At 42.2% G+C, this 27,304-nt stretch overlaps 1 protein-coding gene across 1 annotated transcript in view; it reads left to right on the top strand.

Moving 5' to 3' along the window:
* Positions 1–1,015: 1,015 nt before the first annotated feature.
* Positions 1,016–27,304, top strand: part of TP53I13 (tumor protein p53 inducible protein 13) — a 42,413-nt gene continuing 16,124 nt past the window's right edge. The window contains exons 1-8 of the mRNA XM_056559017.1: positions 1,016–1,161; positions 4,745–4,819; positions 5,419–5,454; positions 10,392–10,450; positions 15,892–15,970; positions 21,434–21,562; positions 24,549–24,737; positions 26,079–26,988. Coding sequence (XP_056414992.1) covers positions 1,078–1,161; positions 4,745–4,819; positions 5,419–5,454; positions 10,392–10,450; positions 15,892–15,970; positions 21,434–21,562; positions 24,549–24,737; positions 26,079–26,988 — 1,561 coding nt within the window. The 5' untranslated portion in view covers positions 1,016–1,077. The remainder of the gene's footprint in view (positions 1,162–4,744; positions 4,820–5,418; positions 5,455–10,391; positions 10,451–15,891; positions 15,971–21,433; positions 21,563–24,548; positions 24,738–26,078; positions 26,989–27,304) is intronic.

Genomic DNA, 27,304 nt, shown 5'->3' with positions numbered 1-27,304 from the left:
TACAACTGATATGTACCGCCATATGGTCCTGTATATAATCACTTATATAGTATACAGATCCTGTGTATAGCTGGTATCTACATCTATTTGGTCCTGTATATAATCACTTATAGTATACAGATCCTGTGTACAGAGAGTATCTACCTCTATATGATCCTGTATATAATCACTTATATAGTATGCAGATCCTGTGTACAGCTGATATCTACCGCCATATGGTCCTGTGTATAATCACTTATATGATATAAAGATCCTGTGCACAGCTGATATCTAGTAAATACCACTATATGTACTGTATGTATGCACTGTATGGGGGAATACTGGTCTGTGTATAGTGGTTTTATTCAGTACAGTATGGCGGTATTATCCAGTTATTGTGTGGTGGTACAGTATATATTTCCTCCTTGTTTACTAGTACTATTGGTCCTGGAAAATTATCTTTAGCTATGTTAACGTGTTTTATATACTGTATATATATATATATATATATATATATAATTGTATTTTGTGTGTAGGAGTGGGGCATGAGGTATTTGGGTGGGATAGGGGCATGACAGAAATGTGGCCAGGGGCGGAGTCTTCCAGGGAGCCCTTGTTTTATTTGGTCCAGGGGCCTTGAGTGTTGCAAGTCCCTCCCGGCCTTTGGCTGTCTGGGTATGCTGAGTTAAAATTTTGCAACAGCTGGAGACACATTGATTAGAGAACACTGCTATACAAGTTAGTAGTAGAGAAGGGAAATGGACCGTGTTAGGCATTGGAGAGTGCAGTAGCTTTGCCCTGTGCACAACATAACAGGCCCATATCTGTGTGCGTTTTCTCCAGCACTCCGCACTCGTGTGTACACGGCCCAGCCTTCTGAGGTTTAATACTTGTTGCCTGAACGGAACAAATTTTCGCACTGTAAATAGAACTAGACGAGGGGGCGTGACAGGCTTGGTGGGCGGTGCTAGGGATGACCAATAGAATGAGACTTTGTGCGCTTTGGCTTCGCTGATTGGTGGACACGCGCAGGAGCTAGACGGAGGGTGTCCTGCGCTGACGTCGTGTGCAGGCCGAGTGTCCGGGATGTAGTGCGGGATGTGGGGGCTGTGTGCGGTGTTGGCTCTGCTCCTGACCCGGGCTCATCCGGCTGCCGGTGGCGCTCCGTGTGACGGTGACCCGGTGAGTTCTACTCCGTCTCTTCCGCTACATATACGGTCCCGGTTACTCCTGCAACAAGTGTTCACTGGGGAAGTGCATACTAGGTAACAAGTCCCCATGCAGCTTGTAAAGCAGTGTTTCCCAACCAGGGTGCCTCCAGCTGTTGCAAAACTACAACTCCCAGCATGCCCGGACAGCCGAAGGCTGTCCGGGCATGCTGGGAGTTGTAGTTTTGCAACAGCTGGAGGCACCCTGGTTGGGAAACACTTGTAAAGCAGCGCCCTCAATCTGTGGACATCCAGCTGTTGCAAAACTACAATTTTCAGCATGGGCTGTCAGGGCATGCTGGGAGTTGTAGTTTTGCAGCAGCCTCTGATTAGGAAACAACTCTTCTATGTAACCAAATGTTATCATGGCTTTGTCTCTAGTCCACTCCCCCATCTTCATGTATCTAAAGGAGATCCCAGCAATAGGGGGGCTACATGAAGCCCCCTTCATTAACTTTGATATGTGTGTTTTTACACAAAAACGTACACACATGGATGCTGTAGCGGTAAAGAACAACAGTTGTAGTCCGTGTTCACATACAGTAAAAGCGGTTTGCGGCCGCACTTCTTGCCGGCTTCACATCATGATTGTATAGTGTAGGTTTCACGTAGATGTGGAACGTATTCCTGGAAAATGTATCCGATAGACCAGTGGTCTCCATCCTGTGGACCTACGTATGTTGCAAAACTACAAATCCCAGCATGCCTGGGGAAGAAATACATTGTATGCGCTTACAGTCCAACAAAAATATTTACAGAAGTAAAGGAGGCAACACGTAGTCAAAAGTATTACGTTCAGCCAGCTGAAACTTATGGTTGATGCCGCAGCCTATACATTTCAATGTGTGCGTTTTTGTTTTGTTTTTTCTTCTCCCCCTACGGTAGTTAAAGGGGTATTCCAGGAAAAAAAAAAATTCTATATATATATATTTTTTTTTAACCCCTTAAGGACTCAGCCCATTTTGGCCTTAAGGACTCAGACAATTGAATTTTTACATTTTCATTTTTTCCTCCTCGCCTTCTAAAAATCATAACTCTTTTATATTTTCATCCACAGACTAGTATGAGGGCTTGTTTTTTGCGCGACCAGTTGTCCTTTGTAATGACATCACTCATTATATCATAAAATGTATGGCGCAACCAAAAAACACTATTTTTGTGGGGAAATTAAAACGAAAAACGCAATTTTGCTAATTTTGGAAGGTTTCGTTTTCACACCGTACAATTTATGGTAAAAATGGCATGTGTTCTTTATTCTGAGGGTCAATGCGATTAAAATGATACCCATTATTACATACTTTTATATTATTGTTGCGCTTAAAAAAAATCACAAACTTTTTAACCAAATTAGTACGTTTATATTCCCTTTATTTTGATGACCTATAACTTTTTTTTATTTTTCCGTATAAGCGGCGGTATGGGGGCTCATTTTTTGCGCCATGATCTGTACTTTTTTTTTGATACCACATTTGCATATAACAAAAACTTTTAATACATTTTTTATAATTTTTTTAATAAAATGTATTAAAAAAGTAGGAATTTTGGACTTTTTTTTTTTTTTCGTTCACGCCGTTCACCGTACGGGATCATTAACATTTTATTTTAATAGTTCGGATATTTACGCACGCGGCGATACCAAATATGTCTCTAAAAAAAATTTTTACGCTTTTTGGGGGTAAAATAGGAAAAAACGGACGTTTTACTTTTTTATTGGGGGAGGGGATTTTTCACTTTTTTTTCACTTTTTTTTTTATTTTTTTTTTATTTTTTTTTACACTTGAATAGTCCCCATAGGGGACTATTCATAGCAATACCATGATTGCTAATACTGATCTGTTCTATGTATAGGACATAGAACAGATCAGTATTATCGGTCATCTTCTGCTCTGGTCTGCTCGATCACAGACCAGAGCAGGAGACGCCGGGAACCGGACGGAGGCAGGAGAGGGGACCTCCGTGCGGCGTTATGAATGATCGGATCCCCGCAGCAGCGCTGCGGGCGATCATTCATTCAAATCGCGCACTGCCGCAGATGCCGGAATCTGTATTGATCCCGGCACCTGAGGGGTTAATGGCGGACGCCCGCGAGATCTCGGGCGTCGGCCATTGCCGGCGGGTCCCTGGCTGCGATCTGCAGCCGGGATCAGCCGCGCATGACACGGGCATCGCTCCGATGCCCGCGGTTATGCTTAGGACACTGCTCAAAAAAATAAAGGGAACACTTAAACAACACAATGTAACTCCAAGTTAATGACACTTCTGTGAAATCACACTGTCCACTCAGGAAGCAACACTGATTGATAATCAATTTCACATGGTGTTGTGCAAATGGAACAGACAACAGGTGGAAATTATAGGCAATTAGCAAGACACCCCCAATAAAGAAGAGGTTCTGCAGGTGGTGACCACTTCTCAGTTCCTATGCTTCCTGGCTGATGTTTTGGTCACTTTTGAATGCTGGTGGTGCTTTCACTCTAGTGGTAGCATGAGACGGAGTCTACAACCTACCACACAAGTAGCTCACAGAGCCCTGCAAAATGACCTCCAGCAGGCCATTTGTGCATGCATCCACTCAAATGATCAGAAACAGACTCCATGAGGGTGGTATGAGGGCCCGATGTCCACAGGTGGGGGTTGTGCTTACAGCCCAACACCGTGCAGGACATCTGGCACCCTGTGCTCTTCTCTGATGAAAGCAGGTTCACACTGAGCACATGTGACAGAGTTTGGAGACGCGGTGGAAAACCTTCTGCTGCCTGCAACATCCTCCAGCATGACCAGTTTGTCGGTGGGTCAGTAATGGTATGGTGTGGCATTTCTTTGGGGGGGGGGGGGGGGGGGCGCGCACAGCCCTCCATGAGCTTGCCAGAGGTAGCCTGACTGCCATTAGGTACCGAGATGAGATCCTCAGACCCCTTGTGAGACCATATGCTGGTGCGGTTGGCCCTGGGTTCCTCCTAATGCAAGACAATGCTAGACCTCATGTGGCTGGAGTGTGTCAGCAGTTCCTGCAAGAGGAAGGCATTGATGCTATGGACTAGCCCGCCCGTTCCTCAGATTAAGCACATCTGGGACATCATTTCTTGCTCCATCCACCAACGCCACGTTGTACCACAGACTGTCACCTCATCAGGAACATCATATTTATAATATTTAGCAAGGTTCACAAACTTTCAAGCACCACTATACAGCACCCGTGTCTGCTCGTACATGGAGTCACTTCTGTACACACGTCCCATAGTTGCGATAATTTAAGGTATATATTTTTTTCCTTTGGAAGACGTGTCGTTCTTGTGACGTTGTTTCATCTTGACCTCCAGGATGTTTCCATGTTTGCGCAGCTTATATCAGGGAGCACGGGGGCTGTTTACATTTCCACAGACGTTCTGCGAGATGTAGTGTCGGCCACATGGCGTTTTATTTATTTTTTTTGGTCATGGAAACTGTTGTGAGTGACAGATGTTCCAGCTCACACAGTAAAGCAGCCTACAGGATCCTTGTCTATATGTTCAGCCTTTTTCTAATCGTTTCTTATACTATCCCATTTACTCTTTCAGTCTCATATACAGCTGGACCTGCCGGCTGAAGATGTATATACTTGCGCTGATGATTATATTTCCCTGCCCAGTCAGGTAAGATAATAATTTCTGCTTTATTCCATATCATGGCACATAGAATGTATCCATTCATATCTATCCCATGCAATGTGATTTCCTGTTAACAAGTACACAGAGCAGTGTTTCCCAACCAGGGTGCCACCAGCTGTTGCAAAATTACAACTCCCAGCATGCCTTCGGCTGTCCGGGCATGCTGGGAGTTGTAGTTTTGCAACAGCTAGAGGCACCCTGGTTGGCAAATGCTGATATAAAGGATATAATTTCACACAGACATTGTGTCATGGCTGCTATGTGAGACTGTGCCGCCATAGGCGTTCCAAATGTTTTTTTTTTTTCAAATCAATTTTGTGGAAGGAACCTTATGGGAAGCAAGGTGGGGGTTGACCTTTGATCTACTGCAGAGAAATCCAACCACATTGATGTAATTTCATTTTTCAGGCGATTCACATGTGACTCTTCATGTAGCCTAAATGCCCTCATGTTCAGTACCTAGTAGAGTCCTGCATAATTTTACCAAGTCGCACTCATCTGTACTATGTTTTACTGTAACTAGTATGACCGTGGTGCTTTATGGGTTGTACTTATTTATACATTGTTGTATTTCTGTTGAACAGGTACTCCCCAGTATTACATCTGTGTATGAGCAAGAGGTAAGCATGACTTTAGTTCACTAGTCTTTTCCTATCATTAAAATTCAGTTGCCGGTTGGCTCAGTGCAGTTGATAGGGACCCCCGTGGCAAAATAAAGGGGTGCCGATCAGCTGAGAGCATGGACGGAGGTCCCTTACCGTGCTTTGGTCTGTCCGATCAGCGCTCCAAATAGACAGGCAACCTGTATAATTATTTTTTTTCTTTTTTATTTACCATATTTATTGGGGTATACCACGCACCGGCCTATAACATGCACCCTCATTTTACCAAGGATATACCAAATATCCTTGGTAAAATGAGGGTGCGTGTGTGTGCATGTGTAAACCCCGATACACTGTTTCTGAGCCCGTAGAAGCCCCCCCAGGAAAGGCAGGGGGAGAGAGGCCGTCGCTGCCCGCTTCTCTCCCCCTGCCTTTCCTGGGGGTCTAGAGCCCTGCTGCCGCCGCTTCTCTCCCCCATGCCATCGGAGCCGCTGCCCCATTGCCTCCCCCATCCCCGGTTTTATAATTACCTGTTGCCGGGGTCGGGTCCGCGCTGCTTCTGGCTCCGGTGTGGCGTCACCTGCGTCGTTGCTATGCGCTCCGAGGCGCAATGACTAGTGACGTCTTCAACGCGATGTCACTCGTCATTGCGCAGCCCATAGCAACGACGCAGGAGACGCCACACCGGAGCCAGAAGCCACGCGGACCCGACCCTGGCAACAGGTAATTATAAAACCGGGGATGGGGGAGGCAATGGGGCAGCGGCGCCGGCAGTATCTGGACCCCAGGATAGGCAGGGGCATAGAATCGGGCAGCGATGGCAGGTCTTTGGACCTGCAAAAGCCGCTGCAGTTCATTGATTTTAAAGCGCCCGCTTTAAATCATTGAACTGCAGCGGCTTATCGGCGTATAACACGCAGATAAACTTTAGGCTAAAAATTATAGCCTAAAAAAATGCGTGTTATATGCCGATAAATATGGTAATCTTTATTGTTTCCACAATTACATTACAAACAATGAAACAATTCTCCATTATTATTAGTTTTTTTTCCCCCCATCCCATATACTCACAACCCCTCCCTTCTAGTACTAGCTACCTCCCCCCACCCCTCTTCTTGTTAATCTTGCCCATACAAAATCCTATTTTCACTTCCAATCTTGCCGTTCTTTCTTTTCTTGGGCCTATGTTTTTCCCTTGATAATATATGACCTCAAATTTTTTTACTTTACCGACTAAGGGGGAGATTTATCAAAACCTGTGCAGAGTCAAAATTGCCCAGTTGCCCATAGCAACCAATCAGCTCGCTTCTTACATTCCTAACAAGGACTGTGAAAAATGAAAGAAGCAAGTTGATTGGTTGCTATGGGCAACTTTGCCTCTGCACAGGTTTTGATAAATCTCCCCCTAAGTTGTATCATTCTTTCATGTGTGGTGACCGAGGCGCAAACCAGTTTCTCAATATTACAATTTTCATTAATCCCAATAGTTTCAACATTAAATTCTTTTGCGCTATAGTACCAAATCCAAAAAATGGCCATAAAAAAAATTATACTCTAGTTTATTACCAAAATTATCTTCAGTTTTTTGAATACTTTTTCCCACAGCTTTTGTATTTCTTTTGCAGTCCCCATACCATATGATAAAGGTCTGCGCTTCCCTTTTAACATTTGGGGCAGTTTGAATCAATTTTTTTTAACCATTCTAAATAAGGTCTCCCGTGTTTAACATAATCTGAGTATCATTTAAATTTGAGAGATTTTATGATTTAAATTTATAGATGACTTTTTGATATTTTTTAATATTTCCCACCATTCCTCCAGTTCTATTGTCCAGAATTCTTTTTCACATTTCAGTTTACTTTTTGATATATTATACAGGCAGCCTGTGTAATTTTGCATTGTTTGCGATCTTCCTATGGGGACTAAAAAAAATTGTAAAATATATATTTTTTTAAATGTTACTAAACCCCTTCCCTAATATGTCTTAAAGGGGTTATCCACCATAAGGTGATTTTAGTATGTACCTGGCAGACAGTAATGGACATGCTTAGGAAGGATCTGCACTTGTCTTGGGGCTAAATGGCTATGTTGTGAGATTACCATAACACTGTGTGGCTAGCTTTTTGTGAACTGGTATTTTCTGTTTTCAGTTTTCTTTTTTTGACTGCAAATCCCATAATTCCATTTTCCTACCTCCCATACATCAGCCACCCAACCCATTGAAACATAAATGAGCTGCATCCATTCAAAAGACCTATGGTTTTCGGTCAGGGTGCCTACAGCTGTTGCATTAGTTGCAGATTGATCCCTCCACCCACTGAAGCAGACAGGCTCCCTGTCATCAGCTGACTAGTGAGTCAGGTCTCGGACCCATTGCAACCTGGGAAAAATCTGAGACAACAGTCATTTTGTATGATGTTAAAAATAAATATTGGGGTGAAATTCATATAAGAATTGTGAGAAAACCGTCACACACAGGTACAGACACTATATTATGATCTACACCAACTTTACAGCCCTTGTAGCATAGTCAAATAAAAAAATTACTGGAATATCCCTTTAAATCCTCTCCCCTTTTTCAAACTTTTCAAAAAAAAAAAAAAAAAAAAAAAAAAAAAAATATATATATATATATATATATATATATATATACACATAAAAATAAACAAAAATGTGGCATGTGTCAAAATGACTAAGCTAATAAAATGTTAAAAGGGTACTTAGGTGGAAAACAAAAGCAATTCAACTGGTGCAGAAACAAAACCCTCTCAAGTGTTGCTAAATTTGTTTTGTTTTTGTTTTGCCCCACAAATAGTTTTTGTAAGTACAAAGTACAATTGGTCCTGAATAAAACAAACCTCATATGGGGCTGTAAGTGGTAAATAAAGGTGTTATGGCTATTAAAAGCAAAGAGGAAAAAATGTAAAGGCAAAAGTGAAAAATTAAATAATAGAAATACATTAAAGGCTTATTCTGTTTCTGACGTATAAATATATCTGTAATCAGCATGGGAGTCTGTCCAGATTCGTATTTTCAGGGATAGAAAAAGTCAGAAGAGCAGAGAGCATAGCAGAACAGAGAACCCTTTTGGGTGTATGTTCTGATCTTCTCTCCGCTACATGACTGACTTAATTTTACATTTATTGGTTTGTATAATTTATGTAGACACTCTGTGTACATTTAATGTAGCATTTTTATTTTGCATGAATTACGCTGTATCAGTGTTTACATAGATATTGGCCCACGTTTATCATTGTCTTTAGACAGTTTTTTGTCTAAAAAGGAGCAAGCAAGGTTTTTTGCGCCTTTTTAGTTTACAGATTTCTGCTGATTTTGAGTTGCAATCCGCTGATTTTGGCAATGCACATGATATGGACGGGTTTTATCAACTGCGCTTTTTTGTAAAAAGGCGCAAAGCCATTGAAAAGTCTCTATAACTACACCAGCCCAGGTTTAGCTTAGCTTTTTTGGTGTATGTGAAGATAGAGATTTCAGAAAATGTGACCTGCACAAAATTTATCAAATGCTTTTTGACCATTTAATAAATTTGGTTCTCCTACAAATTACCAGCACAGAAAAAAAAGGTGTTTAAAAAAAAAAAAAAAAAAAAAGCATCACTAACACTACAATGATAAATGTCGGCCATTGTCTGTGTAGATAATGTTGTCTCCCGTGTATCAAATAGTTTCTCTTGAGCATTTTGTGTGTGGGAATGGATCACCTATAAGGAGGAGAAGGATGGTTTCCTCCATTCCATTCCCCTCTCAGCTTTACATACATAAGCAGCATGGAACATCCTGCTTATGTATGTAAAGCTGAGAGGGGAATGGAATGGAGGAAACCATCCTTCTCCTCCTTATAGGTGATCCATTCCCACATACAAAACTGAAGCATGACTACGACAAAGGATTATAGACCCGAAACATGGATGTTTTTTTTTTTTTTTTTTGTCTCTTCTGCACTGATCCTTATTATTTTGCTTGAGGAGCCAATGAAAACTTTTGGAATAAAGAAAATACAGGATAAACAAAGCACAATTTTTACTAAAGACCTATGGATAAAAAGTATTTTTACCATAAGGACCTTTTATTAAATGTTTCCAAAATCTGCAAGTCTGTAATATATAATGTATCCATTATATGTAACAAGCTCTGTTTTGTTATGAAGGAACTTGTAATAGAGACCAGTGTGTGTGTTATTAAAACGCAACTGTCATGGAGTTTGGGGCATATAAACTATCCATAGTCTGTGTATTATGTGTAGACTATTAATCCAGCATTACTTTTACCTTATTCCAGTTGTAATTACCACAAAAACACTTTTCTTTGCAGTCACTGACAGTCAGATAGGCCAGGGGTTCGCTATGCCCTCCTGCCTCCACACCTATCCCCCTATACCTCAGTGCTGGGACTGCTATGTGATGGACACACAGGTCCCAGCGCATGCGCCCCCTTTGATTTTTATGTGTGCGCCGACCAACAGGAATTTACACAGCAAGCACTAGCTCCTCCGGCCAGCACCCGCTTCTGCTGTCTGACATCGCTGCCGGTACAATGCTAGAGGAGGGGAGCGAGTGAGCTCTCTATCTCTAGTGAATACAGGCACACAAAAAGAGAACGGGCAATGTTAGCGCTTCGCCATCAAGCTCCCGCTCCCGCTGTTTCACATCTCCGTGCGCCAGTGCAATGCTAGAGAGCTCACTCGCTCCCTGCCTCTAGCATTGTACCGGCAGCGATGTCAGACAGCAGGAGCGAGTGCTGGCCGGAGGAGCGCTGAGGTATTTGGGATAGGTGTGGCGGCAGGAGGGCATAGCGAGCCCCTGGCCTATTCGACTGTCAGTGACTGCAAAGAATATATATATATAAACTTCATGACCGTTTCGCTTTAAGGTTATGTGTTGGTAATGAAGCCTGTGAATTAACCCCTGAGTCATGGTGTTACATAATCTCTTGTAGATCCCCTCACATGTGTGCACAGACACTGCCATAGTTTACACCACTGCGATACCAAACAGGTAAGTAGTGCAGTAGTCTGTGTTTTCTCTACATACGGAGCTGCCTTGGGCTCTGAACTATTTACAAAGGTTGCATACTGGTTTTATCTGTATTTAAAGTATTTTACAGGACCTAAACATGTAGGGGGGGCATTTATCATTGCAGGTGTAGGTGAAGCATTTTTTTTTTTTTTGGTGCTTGTAATGTGCAGGTGCACCAAATGTATTTGATAAACTTTGTGTACATAAACATTTTGAAGATTTTCTCTGGTCTATGGGTTATGCCAAATTTTGCGACTTTTCTACAAATAAACCATTAAGCTAAGCCAGGTCTGGGCTGATGTATTTTTGCAACTTTTTGGAAGTATTTGTGCAAAAATTTGTGACTTTTCACAATTTGATAAATACGTGACATTGTGAAGAATATCTATTTGAAAAGTCACCAAAAAGTTGTAAAAAAACAAACAAAAAAAACGCACTGCACCAAATAGACAAAAAAATAAAACTGCTATAAATGCAATGATAAATGTCCCCCATATTGTCTATTTTTAGTATAAGGTATCTTTCTTTTTCAACAGGGACATACTGTATCACCCGTTTTGACTGAATTAAACCACTGGTATTGCTGAACAGAGGACATTATTGTCTAGTGGACACTATGTTTAGTAGCTTTATATGCTGTGTTTTTTTATATGCAAATTAGCTGTTAAGTGCTATTTTAGTCATAAGTTAAAATCAGTTGGGGTCTCTGAGACCCCATCTATCACTAGTTATAGCCAGGGGCACGACAGCAGGGCTCAGAAGGGAACGAGCAACTTTGGGACTTTGGAGAGAGTATTTTGCTGAAATGGTTTTTGGGGGGCATGTCACATTTAGGAAGCCCCCATGGTGCCAGAACAGCAAAGAAAAAAAACACATGGCACACTATTTTGGAAACTACACTCCTCAAGGAACTTAACAAGGGGTACAGGGAGCCTTAACACCGCAAAGTTGGACGTAAAAATGAAACATTTTATTTTTTTCACTAAAATGCTGGTGTTAACCCAAATTTTTATTTTCACAAGGGATAAGAGCAAAAGCCTCCCAATATTTGTAAGACTATTTCTTCTTAGATGGAAATATCCCATATGTGGATGTAAAGTGGTCTGCGGGTGTACTACAGGGCTCATAAGGAGTGCCATTGGGCTTTTGGAGAGAGATTTTTTTTGGAATTGAAGTCGGGGGCCGTGTGCGTTTACAAAACCTCCATGGTGCCGGAACAGCAGACAACCCTCCCCCCCTTGTGATCCCATTATGTAAACTACACCCCTCACACAATGTAACAAGGGGTGCAGTGGGCATTTAAACACCACTGGCGTTTGACAGACTTTTGGAACATTGGGCTGTGCAAATGAAAAATACAATTTTTTCATTTTCATGGACCACTGTTCCAAAAATCTGTCAGACACCTCTGGGGTGTAAATGCTCATAAATGGGTTATTTTCGTACTCAGGATAAATTTTGTTACTTATCTTGAGGTTTTTTTCTTCTTTTACCTCTTGTGAAAATGAAAAATAGTCATGGCCGTAAATGTTGGCACCCCTGAAATTTTTCAAGAAAATTAAGTATTTCTCACAGAAAAGGATTGCAGTAACACATGTTTCGCTATACACGTGTTTATTCCCTTTGTGTGTATTGGAACTAAACCAAAAAAGGGAGGAAAAAACAGCAAATTGGACATAATGTCACACCAAACTCCAAAAATGGTCTGGACAAAATTATTGGCACCCTTAACTTAATATTTAATTGCACACTCTCTGGAAAAAATTACTGAAATCAGTCGCTTCCTATAACCATCAATAAGCTTCTTACACCTCTCAGCCGGGATGGTGGACCACTCTTCCTTTGCAAACTTCTCCAGGTCTCTCTCTTATTGGAAGGCGCCTTTTCCCAACAGCAATTTTAAGATCTCTCCACAGGTGTTCATTGGGATTTAGATCTGGACTCATTGCTGGCCACTTCAGAACTCTCCAGCGCTTTGTTGCCATCCATTTCTGGGTTCTTTTTGATGTATGTTTGGGGTCATTGACCTGCTGTAAGACCCAAGATCTCGGACGCAAACCCAGCTTTCTGACACTGGGCTGTACAGTGCAACCCAAAATCCGTTCGTAATCATCAGATTTCATGATACCTCGCACACATTCAAGGCACCCAGTACCAGAGGCAGCAAAACAACCCCAAAGCATCATTGAACCTTCACCATATTTCACTGTAGGTACGGTGTTCTTTTCTTTGTACGCCTCATTCAGTTTTCGGTAAACAGTAGAATGATGTGCTTTACCAAAAAGCTCTATCTTAGTCTCATCTGTCCACAAGACGTTTTCCGAGAAGGATTTTGGCAAGTTCATTTTGGCCAAATGTAGTCTTGCTTTTTTATGTCTGTCAGCAGTGGAGACCTCCTGGGTCTCCTGCCATAGCATTTCATTTAAATGTCGATGGACAGTTCACGCTGACACTAATGTCCCCCGAGCCTTGAGCCTGCAGGACAGCTTGAATATCTTTGGAACTTGTTTGGGGCTGCTTATCCACCATCCGGACTATCCTGCGTTGACACCTTTCATCAATTGTTCTCTTCCGTCCACGCCCAGGGAGATTAGCTACAGTGCCATGGGTTGCAGACTTCTTGATAATGTTGCGCACTGTGGACAAAGGCAAATGTAGATCTCTGGAGATGAACTTGTAACCTTGAGATTGTTGATATTTTTCCACAATTTTGGTTCTCAAATCCTCACAGTTCTCTTCTCCTCTTTCTGTTGACCATGCTTAGTGTGGCACAGACAGACAAACAATGCAAAGACTAAGTGAACTTTTCTCCTTTTTATCTGCTTTCAGGTGTGATTTTTTTTTTTTTTTTTATATTGCCCCCACCTGTTACTTGCCACAGGTGAGTTTAAAGGAACATCACATGCTTGAAACAATGTTTTTTTTCCCATAATTTTGTCCAGCCCAATTTTGGAGTTTGGTGTGACCTTATGTCCAATTTGCTTTTTTACTCCTTTTATGTTTAGTTCCAATACACACAAAGGGAATTAAACATGTGTATAGAAAAACATGTGTTACTGCAATCCTTTTCTCTGAGAAATACTTAATTTTCTTGAAAAATTTCAGGGGTTTACGTGCATGACTGTAAAGGAAAAACCCAGCATGTTAGTGTAAAAAAAGAAATATTTTTTTTATATGAACATGCTGGTGTAGCTTAAGTTTATTTTATTTATTTATTTTTTTTCCATTTTCAGAAGTGTTAAAAGGAGAAAAAGCGCCTCAAAATAAGTAACGCAATTTTTTCCGAATCTGGAAATACCCCATATGGGGCCCTAAACTGTCGCCTTGAAATACAACGGGGCTCCATGCGCGTTTCCATGCAGACATTCCACCGAAAGCAGAGTGCTGGTAGAACATGCCGGCGCTATGAGTGCTTGGAAGTGCGCTGTTTCGTAGGCGGCAATGTATTTCTGTGTGGACTCCGCAGAAAAAATAGACATGTCTATACTTACTGCGGACTCCGGAATTGAGATTTCCACTGCAGAAATATCTGCCGCGGAAATTCTGCCGTGTGCACAAGAACGCATCGGGCTGCAAAAGAATTGACAAAGTCCTCGCTGAAAAAAAACGTAAAGTCCATTTCAGTGAGGACTGTGGGGTCAATTCGGATTTCTGGGCAGCCAACAAACCCAGAAATCAGTGGCTCATAGTCTTCTGGACTGAGGTCCAGGTGGGGTCACCTATATAGGGTGATGGGGAATTGTATATTGGACAGGGTCACTAGTATGGGGACCTCTACTGGCATTGCCCTGGGGCTCCGTCTTCTGGGGGCTCATCATCACTGTATGATGCCTGGGAAGGAGGAAGAAATGGGTCTTTTTCTTCCTCATTGGCGCTCTCGGTGACGTAGGCAAGCGCATGGTGTATGCCTCCACCAAAATGCCCTCGGGGTATTCATATTTACTGTGGGAGGGGAATATATGTGAATGTAGTGTTTTCACTTTATTTCAATGTGTAGTGTAGTGCTTTTTACATTTACTACTTTTTTTTGCAGTGCCTTTTTTTTTTTTTGCACTTTTTGGGGAGTGTTTACGGTCTGTGCCACCAGCGACTGTTCTGTGCTGTGTGGCTATACCCCGTGTGCAGACTGCGCTGATTGCTGATCAGCGACTTATTAGTGATCAGCACTTTTTTTGGGTGTAGTTTTTATTTTTTTTATTTTTTTTGGGGGGTGTTTGTGGTCCATGCCACCAGCGACTGTTCTGCACTGTGTGGCTGGACCGCAACTCCCCCAAAAAGAGCAAAAAAAAAAGTCTACCCAAAAAAGTGCTTATCAGTAATAATTCACTGATCGACAATCAGGACAATCTGCACACAGGTTACGGTTCAGCCACACAGTGCAGAAAAGTCTCTGGTGGCATGGACCACCTATGCCCCCAAAAAAGTAAAAAATAAAGAAAGAAAAACTGCACCCCATAAAAAGCTAGGAGCAGACATCCATTGGCTGTAGTTTTGCAACATCTGGAGGACCACAGTTTGCAGATATCGGTCTAAGTGACACGCAGCAGTACCATGTGCTTCCTAAAAAAAAAAAAAAAAAAAAGTCACCAAAAAGTGGTATCCAAACTTTGGCTCTCTAGCAGTTGCAAAACTACAACTCCCAGCATGCCCAGACAGCCGTTTTCAACATATGGATGGCCACAGTTTAGAGACTACTATACAGTGGTCTCCAAACTGTGGTCCTCCAGATGTAGCGAAACTACAACTCCCAGCATTCTCAGACAGCACTGGGAGCTGTAGTTGTGCAAGTCGCCAACGATCTTCTTCCTCGATGCTGGAGCTCCGCGCTGCCCGCCGAATCGCACCCACCGCCTGAAACCACCCACCCCCGGACCAATCAGAGACCTCCGCGACCACGTCTGATTGGTCCCTGGTCCTGATGGAGGACTTACCTGCTGCCGGAGACAGCCGGAGCGGGTTAGTTTAACACGCGGGATGCCGCTGGCGCGTCATTTAATTGAATGCCATATATACGCGGCGGGATGCACAAATCCACTGCATCACCTGCCGTATATATATATATAATATATACGGCGTTCTGCGGAAAGGGGCGCATCAGTAGGGCTGCGTACACTGCTGTATACTTCACCCAGATATAACGAATGATCAGAGTGGTCCCAGCACTGAGCCCCTGTCCAATGTTAACTTTAAATCTGTCTGTGCGACATGTCAAAAGTTTAATTTTAAAGACCGTAACACTTTACTGCTAGAGAATGTGGTCCTTTTGCAACCTGCAATTTACTGTGACAGCAGGCGCCAGGAATCTAAATATCTGTGTGATCATGATCACTAGTTGCAATTGTGGCTTATTATATTGTATTTTTTAGTTTTCTTAATGGTATTTTCTGACTTATCAAATATTTTTATTTATTTTTATGCAGTGGAGCACATAGACACACATGGGCCAAGTATGGTGAATATATCTACTGTCCACCTCAGCAATGGGTTCACAACCTCCAGGTGGGTATTAGAATTCTGGTCTATTCTGTACAGACAACAGCGACAATGTAGACCCCTGCACGGACTGAGAAGGTACACCATACCCAAAACATCCGGAATAGATGAGCAGCCTATTGTAGTCTATACCAGTGGTTTTGGAAACAGCGTGCTTGCTGCTGTTGCGAAACTACAACTCCCAGCATGCCTGGACAGCCTTCGGCTGTCCAGGCATGCTGGGAGTTGTAGTTTCACAACAGCAGCAGGCACGCTGTTTCCAAAACGTTGCTCTACCCAAATATGGTGCATGGCATGTATTCTTGTATTCTGGAGCAAAATAATCTAGAGAAATAAAAATAAATATTGGTTAGTCATATTGACTTTTCTTGGGAGTTCCCCTTTTATTCAGTATATTAGGTGTTGAATGCCGTGTCTGTTGCATGTAACTTTGTGCATTGATAATTCTTAGTCTCTTTTGTACTGCTTATGTTATGACTTTTATTATAGTGCACATTCATTTCATTAGAACTGTTACTTCTGAAGTGTTTGCTGTAGACACCTCCCGTCTTGTATGGCTTTACTGTGACTTTATTTGCATTGTAACCTGTTGTAGAGCAACATTGATAAAGAATAATGTATCCTATCTAGGAATTGTGAGATTACGAAAGGTCACGGAGGAGACACCTGACTGGTTAGTTTGTAGGGTAGGAGGCTGAAAGTATTAAAGGGGTACTCCCATGGAAAACGTAATTTAAAAAAAAAATTTTTTAACCCCTTAAGGACTGAGCCCTTTTTCACTGCCATTTTTTGCAAATCTGACCACTGTCACTTTAAACATTAATAACTCTGGAATTCTTTTAGTTATCATTCTGATTCCGAAATTGTTTTTTCGTGACATATTCTACTTTAACGTAGTGGTAAATTTTTTTGGTAACTTGCATCCTTTCTTGGTGAAAAATCCCAAAATTTGATGAAAAATTAGAAAATTTTGCATTTTTCTAACTTTGAAGCTCTCTGCTTGTAAGGAAAATGGATATTCCAAATAATTTTTTTTAATTCACATTTACAATATGTCTACTTTATGTTTGCATCATGCAATTGATGAGTTTTTACTTTTGGAAGACACCAGAGGGCTTCAAAGTTCCGCAGCAATTTTCCAATTTTTCACAAAATTTTGAAACTCTCTTTTTTTCAGGGACCAGTTCAGGTTTGAAGTGGATTTGAAGGGTCTTCATATTAGAAATACCCCATAAATGACCCCATTATAAAAACTGCACCCCCCAAAGTATTCAAAATGACATTCAGTAAGCGTTTTAACCCTTTACAGGTTTCACAGGAATAGCAGCAAAGTGAAGGAGAAAATTCACAATCTTCATTTTTTACACTCGCATGTTCTTGTAGACCCAATTTTTGAATTTTTGCAAGGGGTAAAAAGGAGAAAATTTTTACTTGTATTTGAAACCCAATTTCTCTCGAATAAGCACATACCTCATATGTCTATGTAAAGTGTTCGGCGGGCGCAGTAGAGGGCTCAGAAGGGAAGGAGCGTCAAATGGTTTTTGGGGGGCATGTCACCTTTAGGAAGCCCCTATGGTGCCAGAACAGCAAAAAAAACACATGGCATACCATTTTGGAAACTAGACCCCTCGGGGAACGTAACAAGGGGTAATGTGAACCTTAATACCCCACAGGTGATTCACAACTTTTGCATATGTAAAAAAAAAATAATAATTTTTTTTACCTAAAATGCTTGGTTTCCCTAAAGTTTTACATTTTTAAAAAGGGTAATAGCAGAAAATACCGCCCAAAATTTGAAGCCCAATTTCTCCCGATTCAGAAAACACCCCATATGGGGGTGAAAAGTGCTCTGCTGGCGCACTACAGGTCTCAGAAGAGAAGGAGTCACATTTGGCTTTTTTGAAGGAAATTTTGCTCTGGGGGCATGCCGCATTTAGGAAGCCCCTATGGTGCCAGGACAGCAAAAAAAACCCACATGGCATACCATTTTGGAAACTAGACCCCTCGGGGAACGTAACAAGGGGTAAAGTGAACCTTAATACCCTACAGGTGTTTCACGACTTTTGCATCTGTAAAAAAAAATAAAAAAATTTACCTAAAATGCTTGGTTTCCCAAAAAATTTACATTTATACAAAGGGTTAAAGCAGAAAATACCCCCCAAAATTTTAAGCCCAATTTCTCCCGATTCAGAAAACACCCCATATGGGGGTGAAAAGTGCTCTGTTGGCGCACTACAGGTCTCAGAAGAGAAGGAGTCACAATTGGCTTTTTGAAAGCAAATTTTGCTCTGGGGGCATGCCGCATTTAGGAAGCCCCTATGGTGCCAGGACCGCAAAATAACCCCACATGGCATACCATTTTGGAAACTAGAGCCCTCGGGGAATGTAACAAGGGGTTAAGTGAACCTTAATACCCCACAGGCGTTTCACGACTATTGCATATGTAAAAAAAAAAAAAAAAAACTTTTACCTAAAATGCTTCTTTTCCCAAAAACTTTACATTTTTAAAAAGGGTAAAAGCAGAAAATACCCCCCAAAATTTGAAGCCCAATTTCTCCCGAGTACAGCGATACCCCATATGTGACCCTTAACTGTTGCCTTGAAATCCAAAGTGAGAGCGCCATGCGCATTTGAGGCCTAAATTAGGGATTGTGTAGGGGGTATGTGTATATGTAGTGTTTTTTACTTTTTATTTTATTTTGTGTTAGTGTAGTGTTTTTAGGGTACAGTCGCACGGGCGGGGGTTCACAGTAGTTTCTCGCTGGCAGTTTGAGCTGTTGCAGAAAATTTGCGGCAGCTCAAACTTGCAGCCCGATACTTACTGTAAGCCTCCGCCCATGTGAATGTACCCTGTACGTTCACATTGGGGGGGACATCCAGCTGTTGCAAAACTACAACTCCCAGCATGCGCTGACAGACTGTACATGCTGAGAGTTTTAGTTTTGCAACAGCTGTAGGCACACTGTTTATGTATCACGGAGTTTGTGACCTTACTCAGTGTTTCAAAACCAGTGTGCCTCCAGCTGTTGCAAAACTACAACTCCCAGCATGTACGGTGCATGGTGTAAGGTGACTGCTGGGAGTTGTAGTTTGCAACAGCTGGAGGCACACCGGTCGTGAAACACTGAGTTAGGTAAAAAAACAACAAGTGTGCCTTCAGCTGTTGCAAAACTACAACTCTCAGCAGTCACCGACAGCCAACGGGCATGCTGGGAGTTGTAGTTATGCAACCTGCAGATGCACCACTACAACTCCCAGCATGCACTTTAGCTGTTTGTGCAAGCTGGGAGTTGTAGTTATACAACAGCTGAAGGTACACTTTTCCATAGAAAAAATGTGCCTCCAGCTGTTGCAAAACCATAAGTCCCAGCATGCCCATAAGGGAATGCTGGGAGTTGTGGTGGTCTGCCTCCTGCTGTTGCATAACTACAGCTCCCAGCATGCCCTTTTTGCATGCTGGGAGCTGTTGCTAAGCAACAGCAGGAGGCTGTAACTCGCCTCCTGCTGCTGCTCCATCGCAGGCTGTCCCTCGCCGCCGCCGCCGCTCCTGGGGCCCCGATCCCAACATGGACGCCGGGGATCGGGGTCCCCAGCACCCGGGGTCATCTTCCCGCTCACGCCCTCCGGAAGAGGGGCGGAGCGGGTGCGGGAGTGACGCCCGCAGCAGGCGCCCTGATTGGTCGGCCGGTAATCCGGCCGACGAATCAGGGCGATCGTGAGGTGGCACCAGTGCCACCTCACCCCTGCAGGCTCTGGCTGTTCGGGGCCGTCAGAGACGGCCCCGAACAGCCAGTAATTCCGGGTCACTGGAGACCCGATTGACCTGGAATCGCCGCAGATCGCTGGACTGAATTGTCCAGCGATCTGCGGCGATCGCCGACATGGGGGGGCATAATGACCCCCCTGGGCGATATGCCCGATGCCTGCTCAACGATTTCAGCAGGCATCCGGCTCCGGTCCCCAACCGGCTAGCGGTGGGGGCCGGAATTCCCACGGGCGTATGGATACGCCCTCGGTCCTTAAGGACTCGGGATGCAGGGCGTATCCATACGCCCTGCGTCCTTAAGAGGTTAAAGATCAACTGGTGCCATATACTACAGAGGAAATGGTTTTTCTTCTTTTTGGATTTCTCTTATGTTACGACCACGGTGCTCATCTGACCTCTGCTGTCCATTTTAGGAACTGTCCAGAGCATGAGAAAATCCCCATAGCAAACATATGCTGCTCTGGACAGTTCCTAAAATGGACAAAGATGTCAGCAGAGAGCACTGTGGTCGTGACAGAAGAGAAATCCAATAATATAAACATTTCCTCTGTAGTATTCAGCAGCTAATAAGTACTGGAAAGATTAAGATTTTTTAATAGAAATAATTTACAAATCTGTTTAACTTTCTGGCACCAGTTGATTTAAAAAAAAAAAAAAAAAAAAAAAAAAAAGGTTTCCGCAGGATTACCGCTTTAATACAGGTAAAGTTTAAGACCCCATTCACATTGTTATTGGTATGTGTTGGAATACCTTCCAAAAGGTATTCTGACTTATATATGCTGCTGCATACAGGTGGTACACCCATATATTTTAATAGACCAGTTGTGATTTACTAACGACCATGTGGTTTGTTCCTAAACAAGACTACACTCTTTAGTAACAGACTCTCTTTTATTTTGTATTATTTATTATTTATTTTTTTATTTTTGTCAAAGTCTATGGGTCAACCATAATATGTTGGAAAATTTTATTTTCAATATATCTCAGTATATACAGACATAGGACCCAGTCACATCGCATTATAGAACTAGGTTAAATTATAATATTCTTAAAGGGGCAATCCCATGTAACAAAAATTACATTGCTGAAATCTTATCTTGCGTTAATAGTTATAGTGGCCTTAAAGGGTTACTCCACTGGAAAACATTTTTTTTTTTTTTTTAATCAACTGTTGCCAGAAAGTTAAACAGATTTGTAAATTACTTCTATTAAAAAACATCTTATCAGCTACTGTTATGATCCACCTGAAGTTCTTTTCTCTTTAAATTTCCTTTCTGTCTGACCACAGTGTTCCCTACCAAAAGATAGGGCATAAGATGTTAGATCGCTGGGGTCTCCGGGCTGGCAGCAGCGTGATGTCTGTGTTCGTGATGTCACACCACACCCCCTCCTTTTGTCTATGGGCGGGGACGTGACAGCTAGTACATAGCCAATACGCCTCCTCCCATAGAGATGAATGGAGGGGGTGTTGTGGCCGGCATCGCCAGTCATCAGGCACAGAATGAAGTACGCTCCATGCACTGACTGACTAGGTTTCCACAGCGGAGATCTAACATCTTATCTTATCCCCTATACTTTTGATAGGGAATAAGATGTTTACATCGGGGTATCCCTTTAAGTCACATACGATAAGATAATATTCATGCATGTACATATATTGTTACCTATGAAAGTAATATTTGTCTGTTATCTTTGTATTCCAGCATGGCGGTGTAGCCTTCTTGTACCATCCGTGTGTACACCCAAAACTGAAGAAAGCTTTATCCTCATTGGCCAGACGTTACATAGCAAAACACATTATCACACCCCTCCATACCCTCTCCAAAGACAGAGTAAGAATTTCACTATCCTATACAATTCACACATTGTTCTTTGTAGGATTTGGACCCTATTTGTTTGTACAGATTACATATTACATCTATGGCACTAGACCAGTTTTTGATAAGACCTTTTGATTGTTGCTAGCTGTCTATGTTCTTAATTGCTCTGATGGGAAAAGTACAGTCATTTCTTGGTGTAAAGCCTCTTTAACCCCTTAACGACCACGGACGTAAATGTACGTCCTGGTTTGGCGGGACTTCCCGCACCAGGACGTACATTTACATCCTGTGTATGACCGCGAGAATTGGAACGGTGCTCGTGTCCTACACGGCAGGTTCCGGCGGATAGTAGCAGCGATCGCGCGGATGTCCACCATTAACCCCTCAGATGCCGTGATCAATACAGATCACGGCATCTGCGGCAGTGCGGTACTTTGAATGGATGATCAGATCGCCCACAGCGCTGCAGCGGCGATCCGATCATCCAGCATGGCGGCTGGAGGTCCCCTCACCTGGCTCCGGCTCTCCCGGGGTCTTCTGGTCTGAGAACGAGCAGACCAGAGCAGAAGATCACCGATAACACTGATCAGTGCTATGTCCTATACATAGCACTGAACAGTATTAGCAATCAAAGGATTGATAATAGATAGATAGTCCCCTATGGGGACATAAAAAAAAAAAAAAAAAAAAGTTGAAAAATGTAAAAGTTAAAAAAAAGTGAAAAATCCCCTCCCCCAATAAAAACGAAAATTGTCAGTTTTCCTATTTTACCCCCAAAAAGCATAATTATTATTATTTTTTTTTTATAAACATATTTGTTATTGCCGCTTGCGTAAATGTCCGTACTATGAAAATATAATGTTAATTATCCCGTATGGTGAAAGGCGTAAACATAAAGTCCAAAAATGCAGCTTTTTGGTCACATTTTATAAAAAAAAAAATTTATATAAAAAATGATCTAAAAGTTTTACATATGCAAATGAGGTATCGAGAAAAAGTACAGATGACTGCGCAAAAAATGAGCCCTCATACCGCCCTGTATACGGAAAAATGAAAAAGTTATAGGTGGTCAAAATAGGGCGATTTAGATTACTGATTTTTGTACAAAAGTTTTTTTAGATTTTTTTTTTAAGCGGTACAAAAATATAAAAGTATCTAGCCATGGGTATCATTTTAATCGTATGGACCCACAGAATAAAGAACACATGTCATTTTTACCGTAAAGTGTATAGTGTGAAAACAACACCCTCCAAAATGTGCAAAATTGTGGTTTTCATTAAAATTTCCTCCCTAAAAATTTTTTTGGGGGTTCGCCGTACATTTTATGGTAAAATGAGTGGCTTCATTACAAAGTACAATTGGTCACGCTAAAAACAAGCCCTTATATGGGTCTGTAGATGGAAATATAAAAGTTATGGATTTTAGAAGGAGTGGAGGAAAAACGAAAACGCAAAAATAAAATTGTCCTGGTCCTTAAAGTGAAAATGGGCTTGGTCCTTAAGGGGTTAAAAGAAGTGTCTCGTGTATTAACATAGATTTATAGAATTACTATCACTTTAAAAAAAAAAAAAAAAAAAAAACTGATTTGTCACACAGACGTCAAAACCTTTGATCATTTGTGGTCTGGGTGCCCAAATCCCCCACCAATTGCTAGATAGAGCTAGGAGAAGCGCACAGTTATGTAGCCAAACTCCTGCAACAACAAGAAGAGAGAAGTGCTCAGCAGCGCTCTTCTCTAAGCTCTGTTTAGCGGTTTGTGGGGCTGTGACCACCCAGAACTCAGCTGATAAGAACTTTTGACATGTCTGTGTGATGTGTGAGAGGTTTTATAATACGACAGTAAAGCTTTAAAGGGGGTACTCCGCACCTAGACATCTTATCCCCTATCCAAAGGATAGGGGATAAGATGTCTGATCGCTGGGGACCCCTGCAATCTCTGCTGCGGCACCCCAGACATCTGGTGCACGGAGTGAACTTCACTCCGTGCTGGATGACTGGCGATGTGGAGCAGAGACTTGCATTATTGGGGGCGTGGCCGTAACGTCATGAGCGGGGTGCGACCATAATGTCACGAGCATCTGCACCTGATGCTCTAAACGAACCCTGGGTGCAGCAGGGAGATGGCGGGGGTCCCCAGTGGCGGGCTCCCACAATCAGACATCTTATAGGGTATAAGATGTCTAGGGGCGGAGTACCCCTTTAATGAATGGAATGTACTGCTATGTAATGTCTAGTTTTCTTCTTTGAAGGCGAAATGGTCATATGATGGTTGATCTCAAAGCTCCACTGTTTTCCAGAATAAAAGGGCTCTATAGAAAGTTCAATTTCCGCACACTGTCACACTGGAGTGGCCTGTGTTATGAATCTTCTCAGCAGAGCTCTTTTTGTCCTGAGATACCAGTATTCACCAATAGGATCTCACATGCATCTATGATACCGAAAGATTGATTTCTCCTTTGGGCTATGTTCCCTCTATCTCTTTTTGGATCAAAAAATGACCCAAAAAGTTGAATTCAAAGAGAAAATGGCTCTCTGTGACCCCACAGTTTATTTTTATGACCATAATTGTTATTGCCATGAAATTAACTAAAGCACAAAAATGTTTTACAGAAGCCTCAAAACACATCTGAAATTTTCAGATTTTGAGGCCTAAAGATGAGTAAATAAAAAATAAAAATTGGTGAGAGTTTATAGAGCTGTGTAGTCCAATGATGGTAATGGCAGCAGGATATTCCCTGAAATTTTGCAGCAACTTTGGAGCCCTAAGAAGATGGATTTGCTAGACGTTCCATGCAAGTCTATGGCAAATCCGTCTGCTGATTGCATTAGTCTCGGTCTCTAAAGTTGCCACGAAATTTAAAAAGATACCCTGCTGCCGGGACCATCATCAAAGGTACAATTTTTAAAATATGATTTCTTTCGAACCTATTTACTATCATGTATTAATTTTTTTTATGGCTTTTTTTTTTTCATTTAATTTTTTGTCTCCTTTTTTCAGCCCCTTGCACTAGCTGCTTGGTGCTCAACTCTGGAAATGTCTCACATAAACAGGACAGAAATCATTGGTTGGTTAAGGGACAATGTGTACATAAAAAAACAGTATGAAACTGGGGAGGAGGGTTCCTACCAGCATTTACTCATCCGACCATCTGTGATGCCATCCGGTGACTCCAGTATGCAGTTGCGGGTAAGAAGCTGAGTTCTATTTACAGATCAGTCTATTTACTGATCTTCTTACCTTTTAAGGGGTACTCCGGTGAAAACCTTTTTTTCTTTTAAATCAACTGGTGGCAGAAAGTTAAACATATTTGTAAATTACTTCTATTAAAAAATATTAATCCTTCCAGTACTTATTAGCTGCTGAATGCTACAGAGGAAATTCCTTTCTTTTTGGAACACTGATGACATCACGAACACAGTGCTCTCTGCTGACATCTCTGTCCATTTTAGCAACCATGCATAGCATATGTATGCTAAGGGCAGCATGGTGGCTCAGTGGTTAACTTGGGTTCAAATCCCACTAAGGACAACAATAAATAAAGCGTTATTATTATTATTATAATAACGTCAGCAGAGAGAACTGTGGTCGTGATGTCATCAGAGAGCATTCCAAAAACAAAAGAATTTCCTCTGTAGTATTCAGCAGCTAATAAGTACAGGAAGGATTAAGATTTTTTTAATAGAAGTAATTTACAAATATGTTTAACTTTCTGCCACCAGTTGATTTAAAAGAAAAAAGGTTTTCACCGGAGTACCCCTTTAAAACAATTGTATTGTTAGAGAAGAAATACATTTTGAGTACATTAGGATGACTGGAGTGGTAGACATCAAGGAAGAAAACTATACACCGTTGACTGTACTGATGTGAATTGAATTAAAAAATTAGGGAAGGAGCCATGGCACTTGCTAGGGTTTTAACCAGGTGTTTGCACGGAACTTTGTATCATTGCTAGTATATGGCACCAATTTCTATTCTGAGACACCCACTTTAGGATGTAGGGTCATGCTAGGAGTTTCACCACAGCTGAAACTTACATCTTAATGGGTACTCTGACCCTAGACATCTTACCCCCTATCCAAGGGATAGGGGATAAGATGTCTGATTGCTGGGGGCCCCCGGGATCTCTGCTGCGACACCCCAGGCATCTGGTGCCTGGAGCGAACTTCACTCTTTGCCGAATAAACAGCGATGCGGGGCGGAGGTTCGTGACGCACCGCTCGTGACGTCACAACCACGCCCCCTCAATGCAAGTCTATGGGAGGGGGCGTGACGGAAGTCACGCCCCCTCCCATAGACTTGCATTGAGGGGGTGTGGCTGTGACATCGCGAACCTCCGGCACTGCACCATACACTCTAAACGAATGTCCCTCGCAATCAGACATCTAGGGGTGGAGTACCCCTTTTTAAAAGTTTTTTCGTAATGTTTATTTTTTACAATTGAAACGAGTTTTTGTTTTTGCAGTGAGTGCGCCAGAGATGAGCTGTTTTTGCTTTTAACAAATAACTAAATATAAAAAATTCTTTCAGGTAGTAGATTACGTGTCTAAGAAAGGCTCGCGCTTGAGGAGGCGCCATGTAAAGAGGTGGAGAAGATTTATTTTACCAGTTACTCCAGTTATTCAAGGAACAGCCTTTTATAATGTGTCTCACAGTGCAACCTCCACCGCACCAGCTGGACCACGAAACTGGGAAATTGACAAGAATCAAACGTCAGTTTCGGGTCCATCTGTGGCTGCCAACATCAGCTCTTCACCAGATCGTATAACACCAGGGCATTCTATGTATTTGCCTCAGGAAGCCGAAACAGTAGTTTTAAAGGCTGACATCCACAGCAGAGAATTAGACGGGAATGAGAAAGTTGAAATGCCGGAGATGCTAGCAAACAATACTTCACCTACTCCTGAGAATATCACACCAGGCCTATCTGGGCTAATTTTGGGGCATTCTGTTGGAGAGAACTCCCCCAATGATATAAGCCACCATGCTGATGATAAAGAGGAGTTGACAAAATCTGCAGGGATACAACCTGTGGGCTCTTCTGAATCCGAGCAAAGTAAAGTATCAGTAAATACAGCTCTCTTTACTACACTACCTCTGCAACCACAAAGTAAGTCTGCTGAGCAGGAGCTCTCGCCTTCAGAAAAACTTCTGATTGACAGCAAAAAGAAGAAACCCGAATGCAGGTGCCAGGAGGATCCTACGGTGCAGTTGCCAGCAAAGCCCCAGAGAAGGTTGGGTGCCAGTCAGCAGAAGCCCTCTGGAGTCTATATTGCCACTCCACGCACTGAAGAAGCAAAATGGGCAGCAGCCTCTCTTATCTTACTCTTTGCATTGCTGACTTTTTCAGTCTTGTACACACAAATTTATAAGAAATTCCGCAAAAGTCAGAGTCTGTACTGGACCTCAGGAAGTCCTTCAGAGGAGGAGTCTGTGGCTTGTAAGTATTACATCATCGGTTTTCTGTGTTTGCTATTGACGAACTGTGAAAAATACACGTACAGGTTAGTTGTAATGAGAATTTACTCAGCTCTGCTGTGTTGATCCAGACGAAGGCAAAATGCCTTATAAGGTGTAGGCAGTTTGTTAGAGGTTGTTAAAAATTCTTCCTGACACCAAAAAGTTCAAAGAATGTATCCTATCTCCAGTAGAGCTACGATTATTCGATTAAATTCAATAACTGGATTCGTTGTCTGCAGTCAGGACTTAGTCACTGAGCAGCCTCAGTGACTAAGTCTCAGGATGAGACCCTCAGC

Source organism: Hyla sarda, chromosome 2 (genome assembly GCF_029499605.1).
Source record: "Hyla sarda isolate aHylSar1 chromosome 2, aHylSar1.hap1, whole genome shotgun sequence".
NCBI classification, from domain to species: Eukaryota; Metazoa; Chordata; class Amphibia; order Anura; family Hylidae; genus Hyla; species Hyla sarda.
This window is presented reverse-complemented; position numbering and strand designations above follow the sequence as displayed.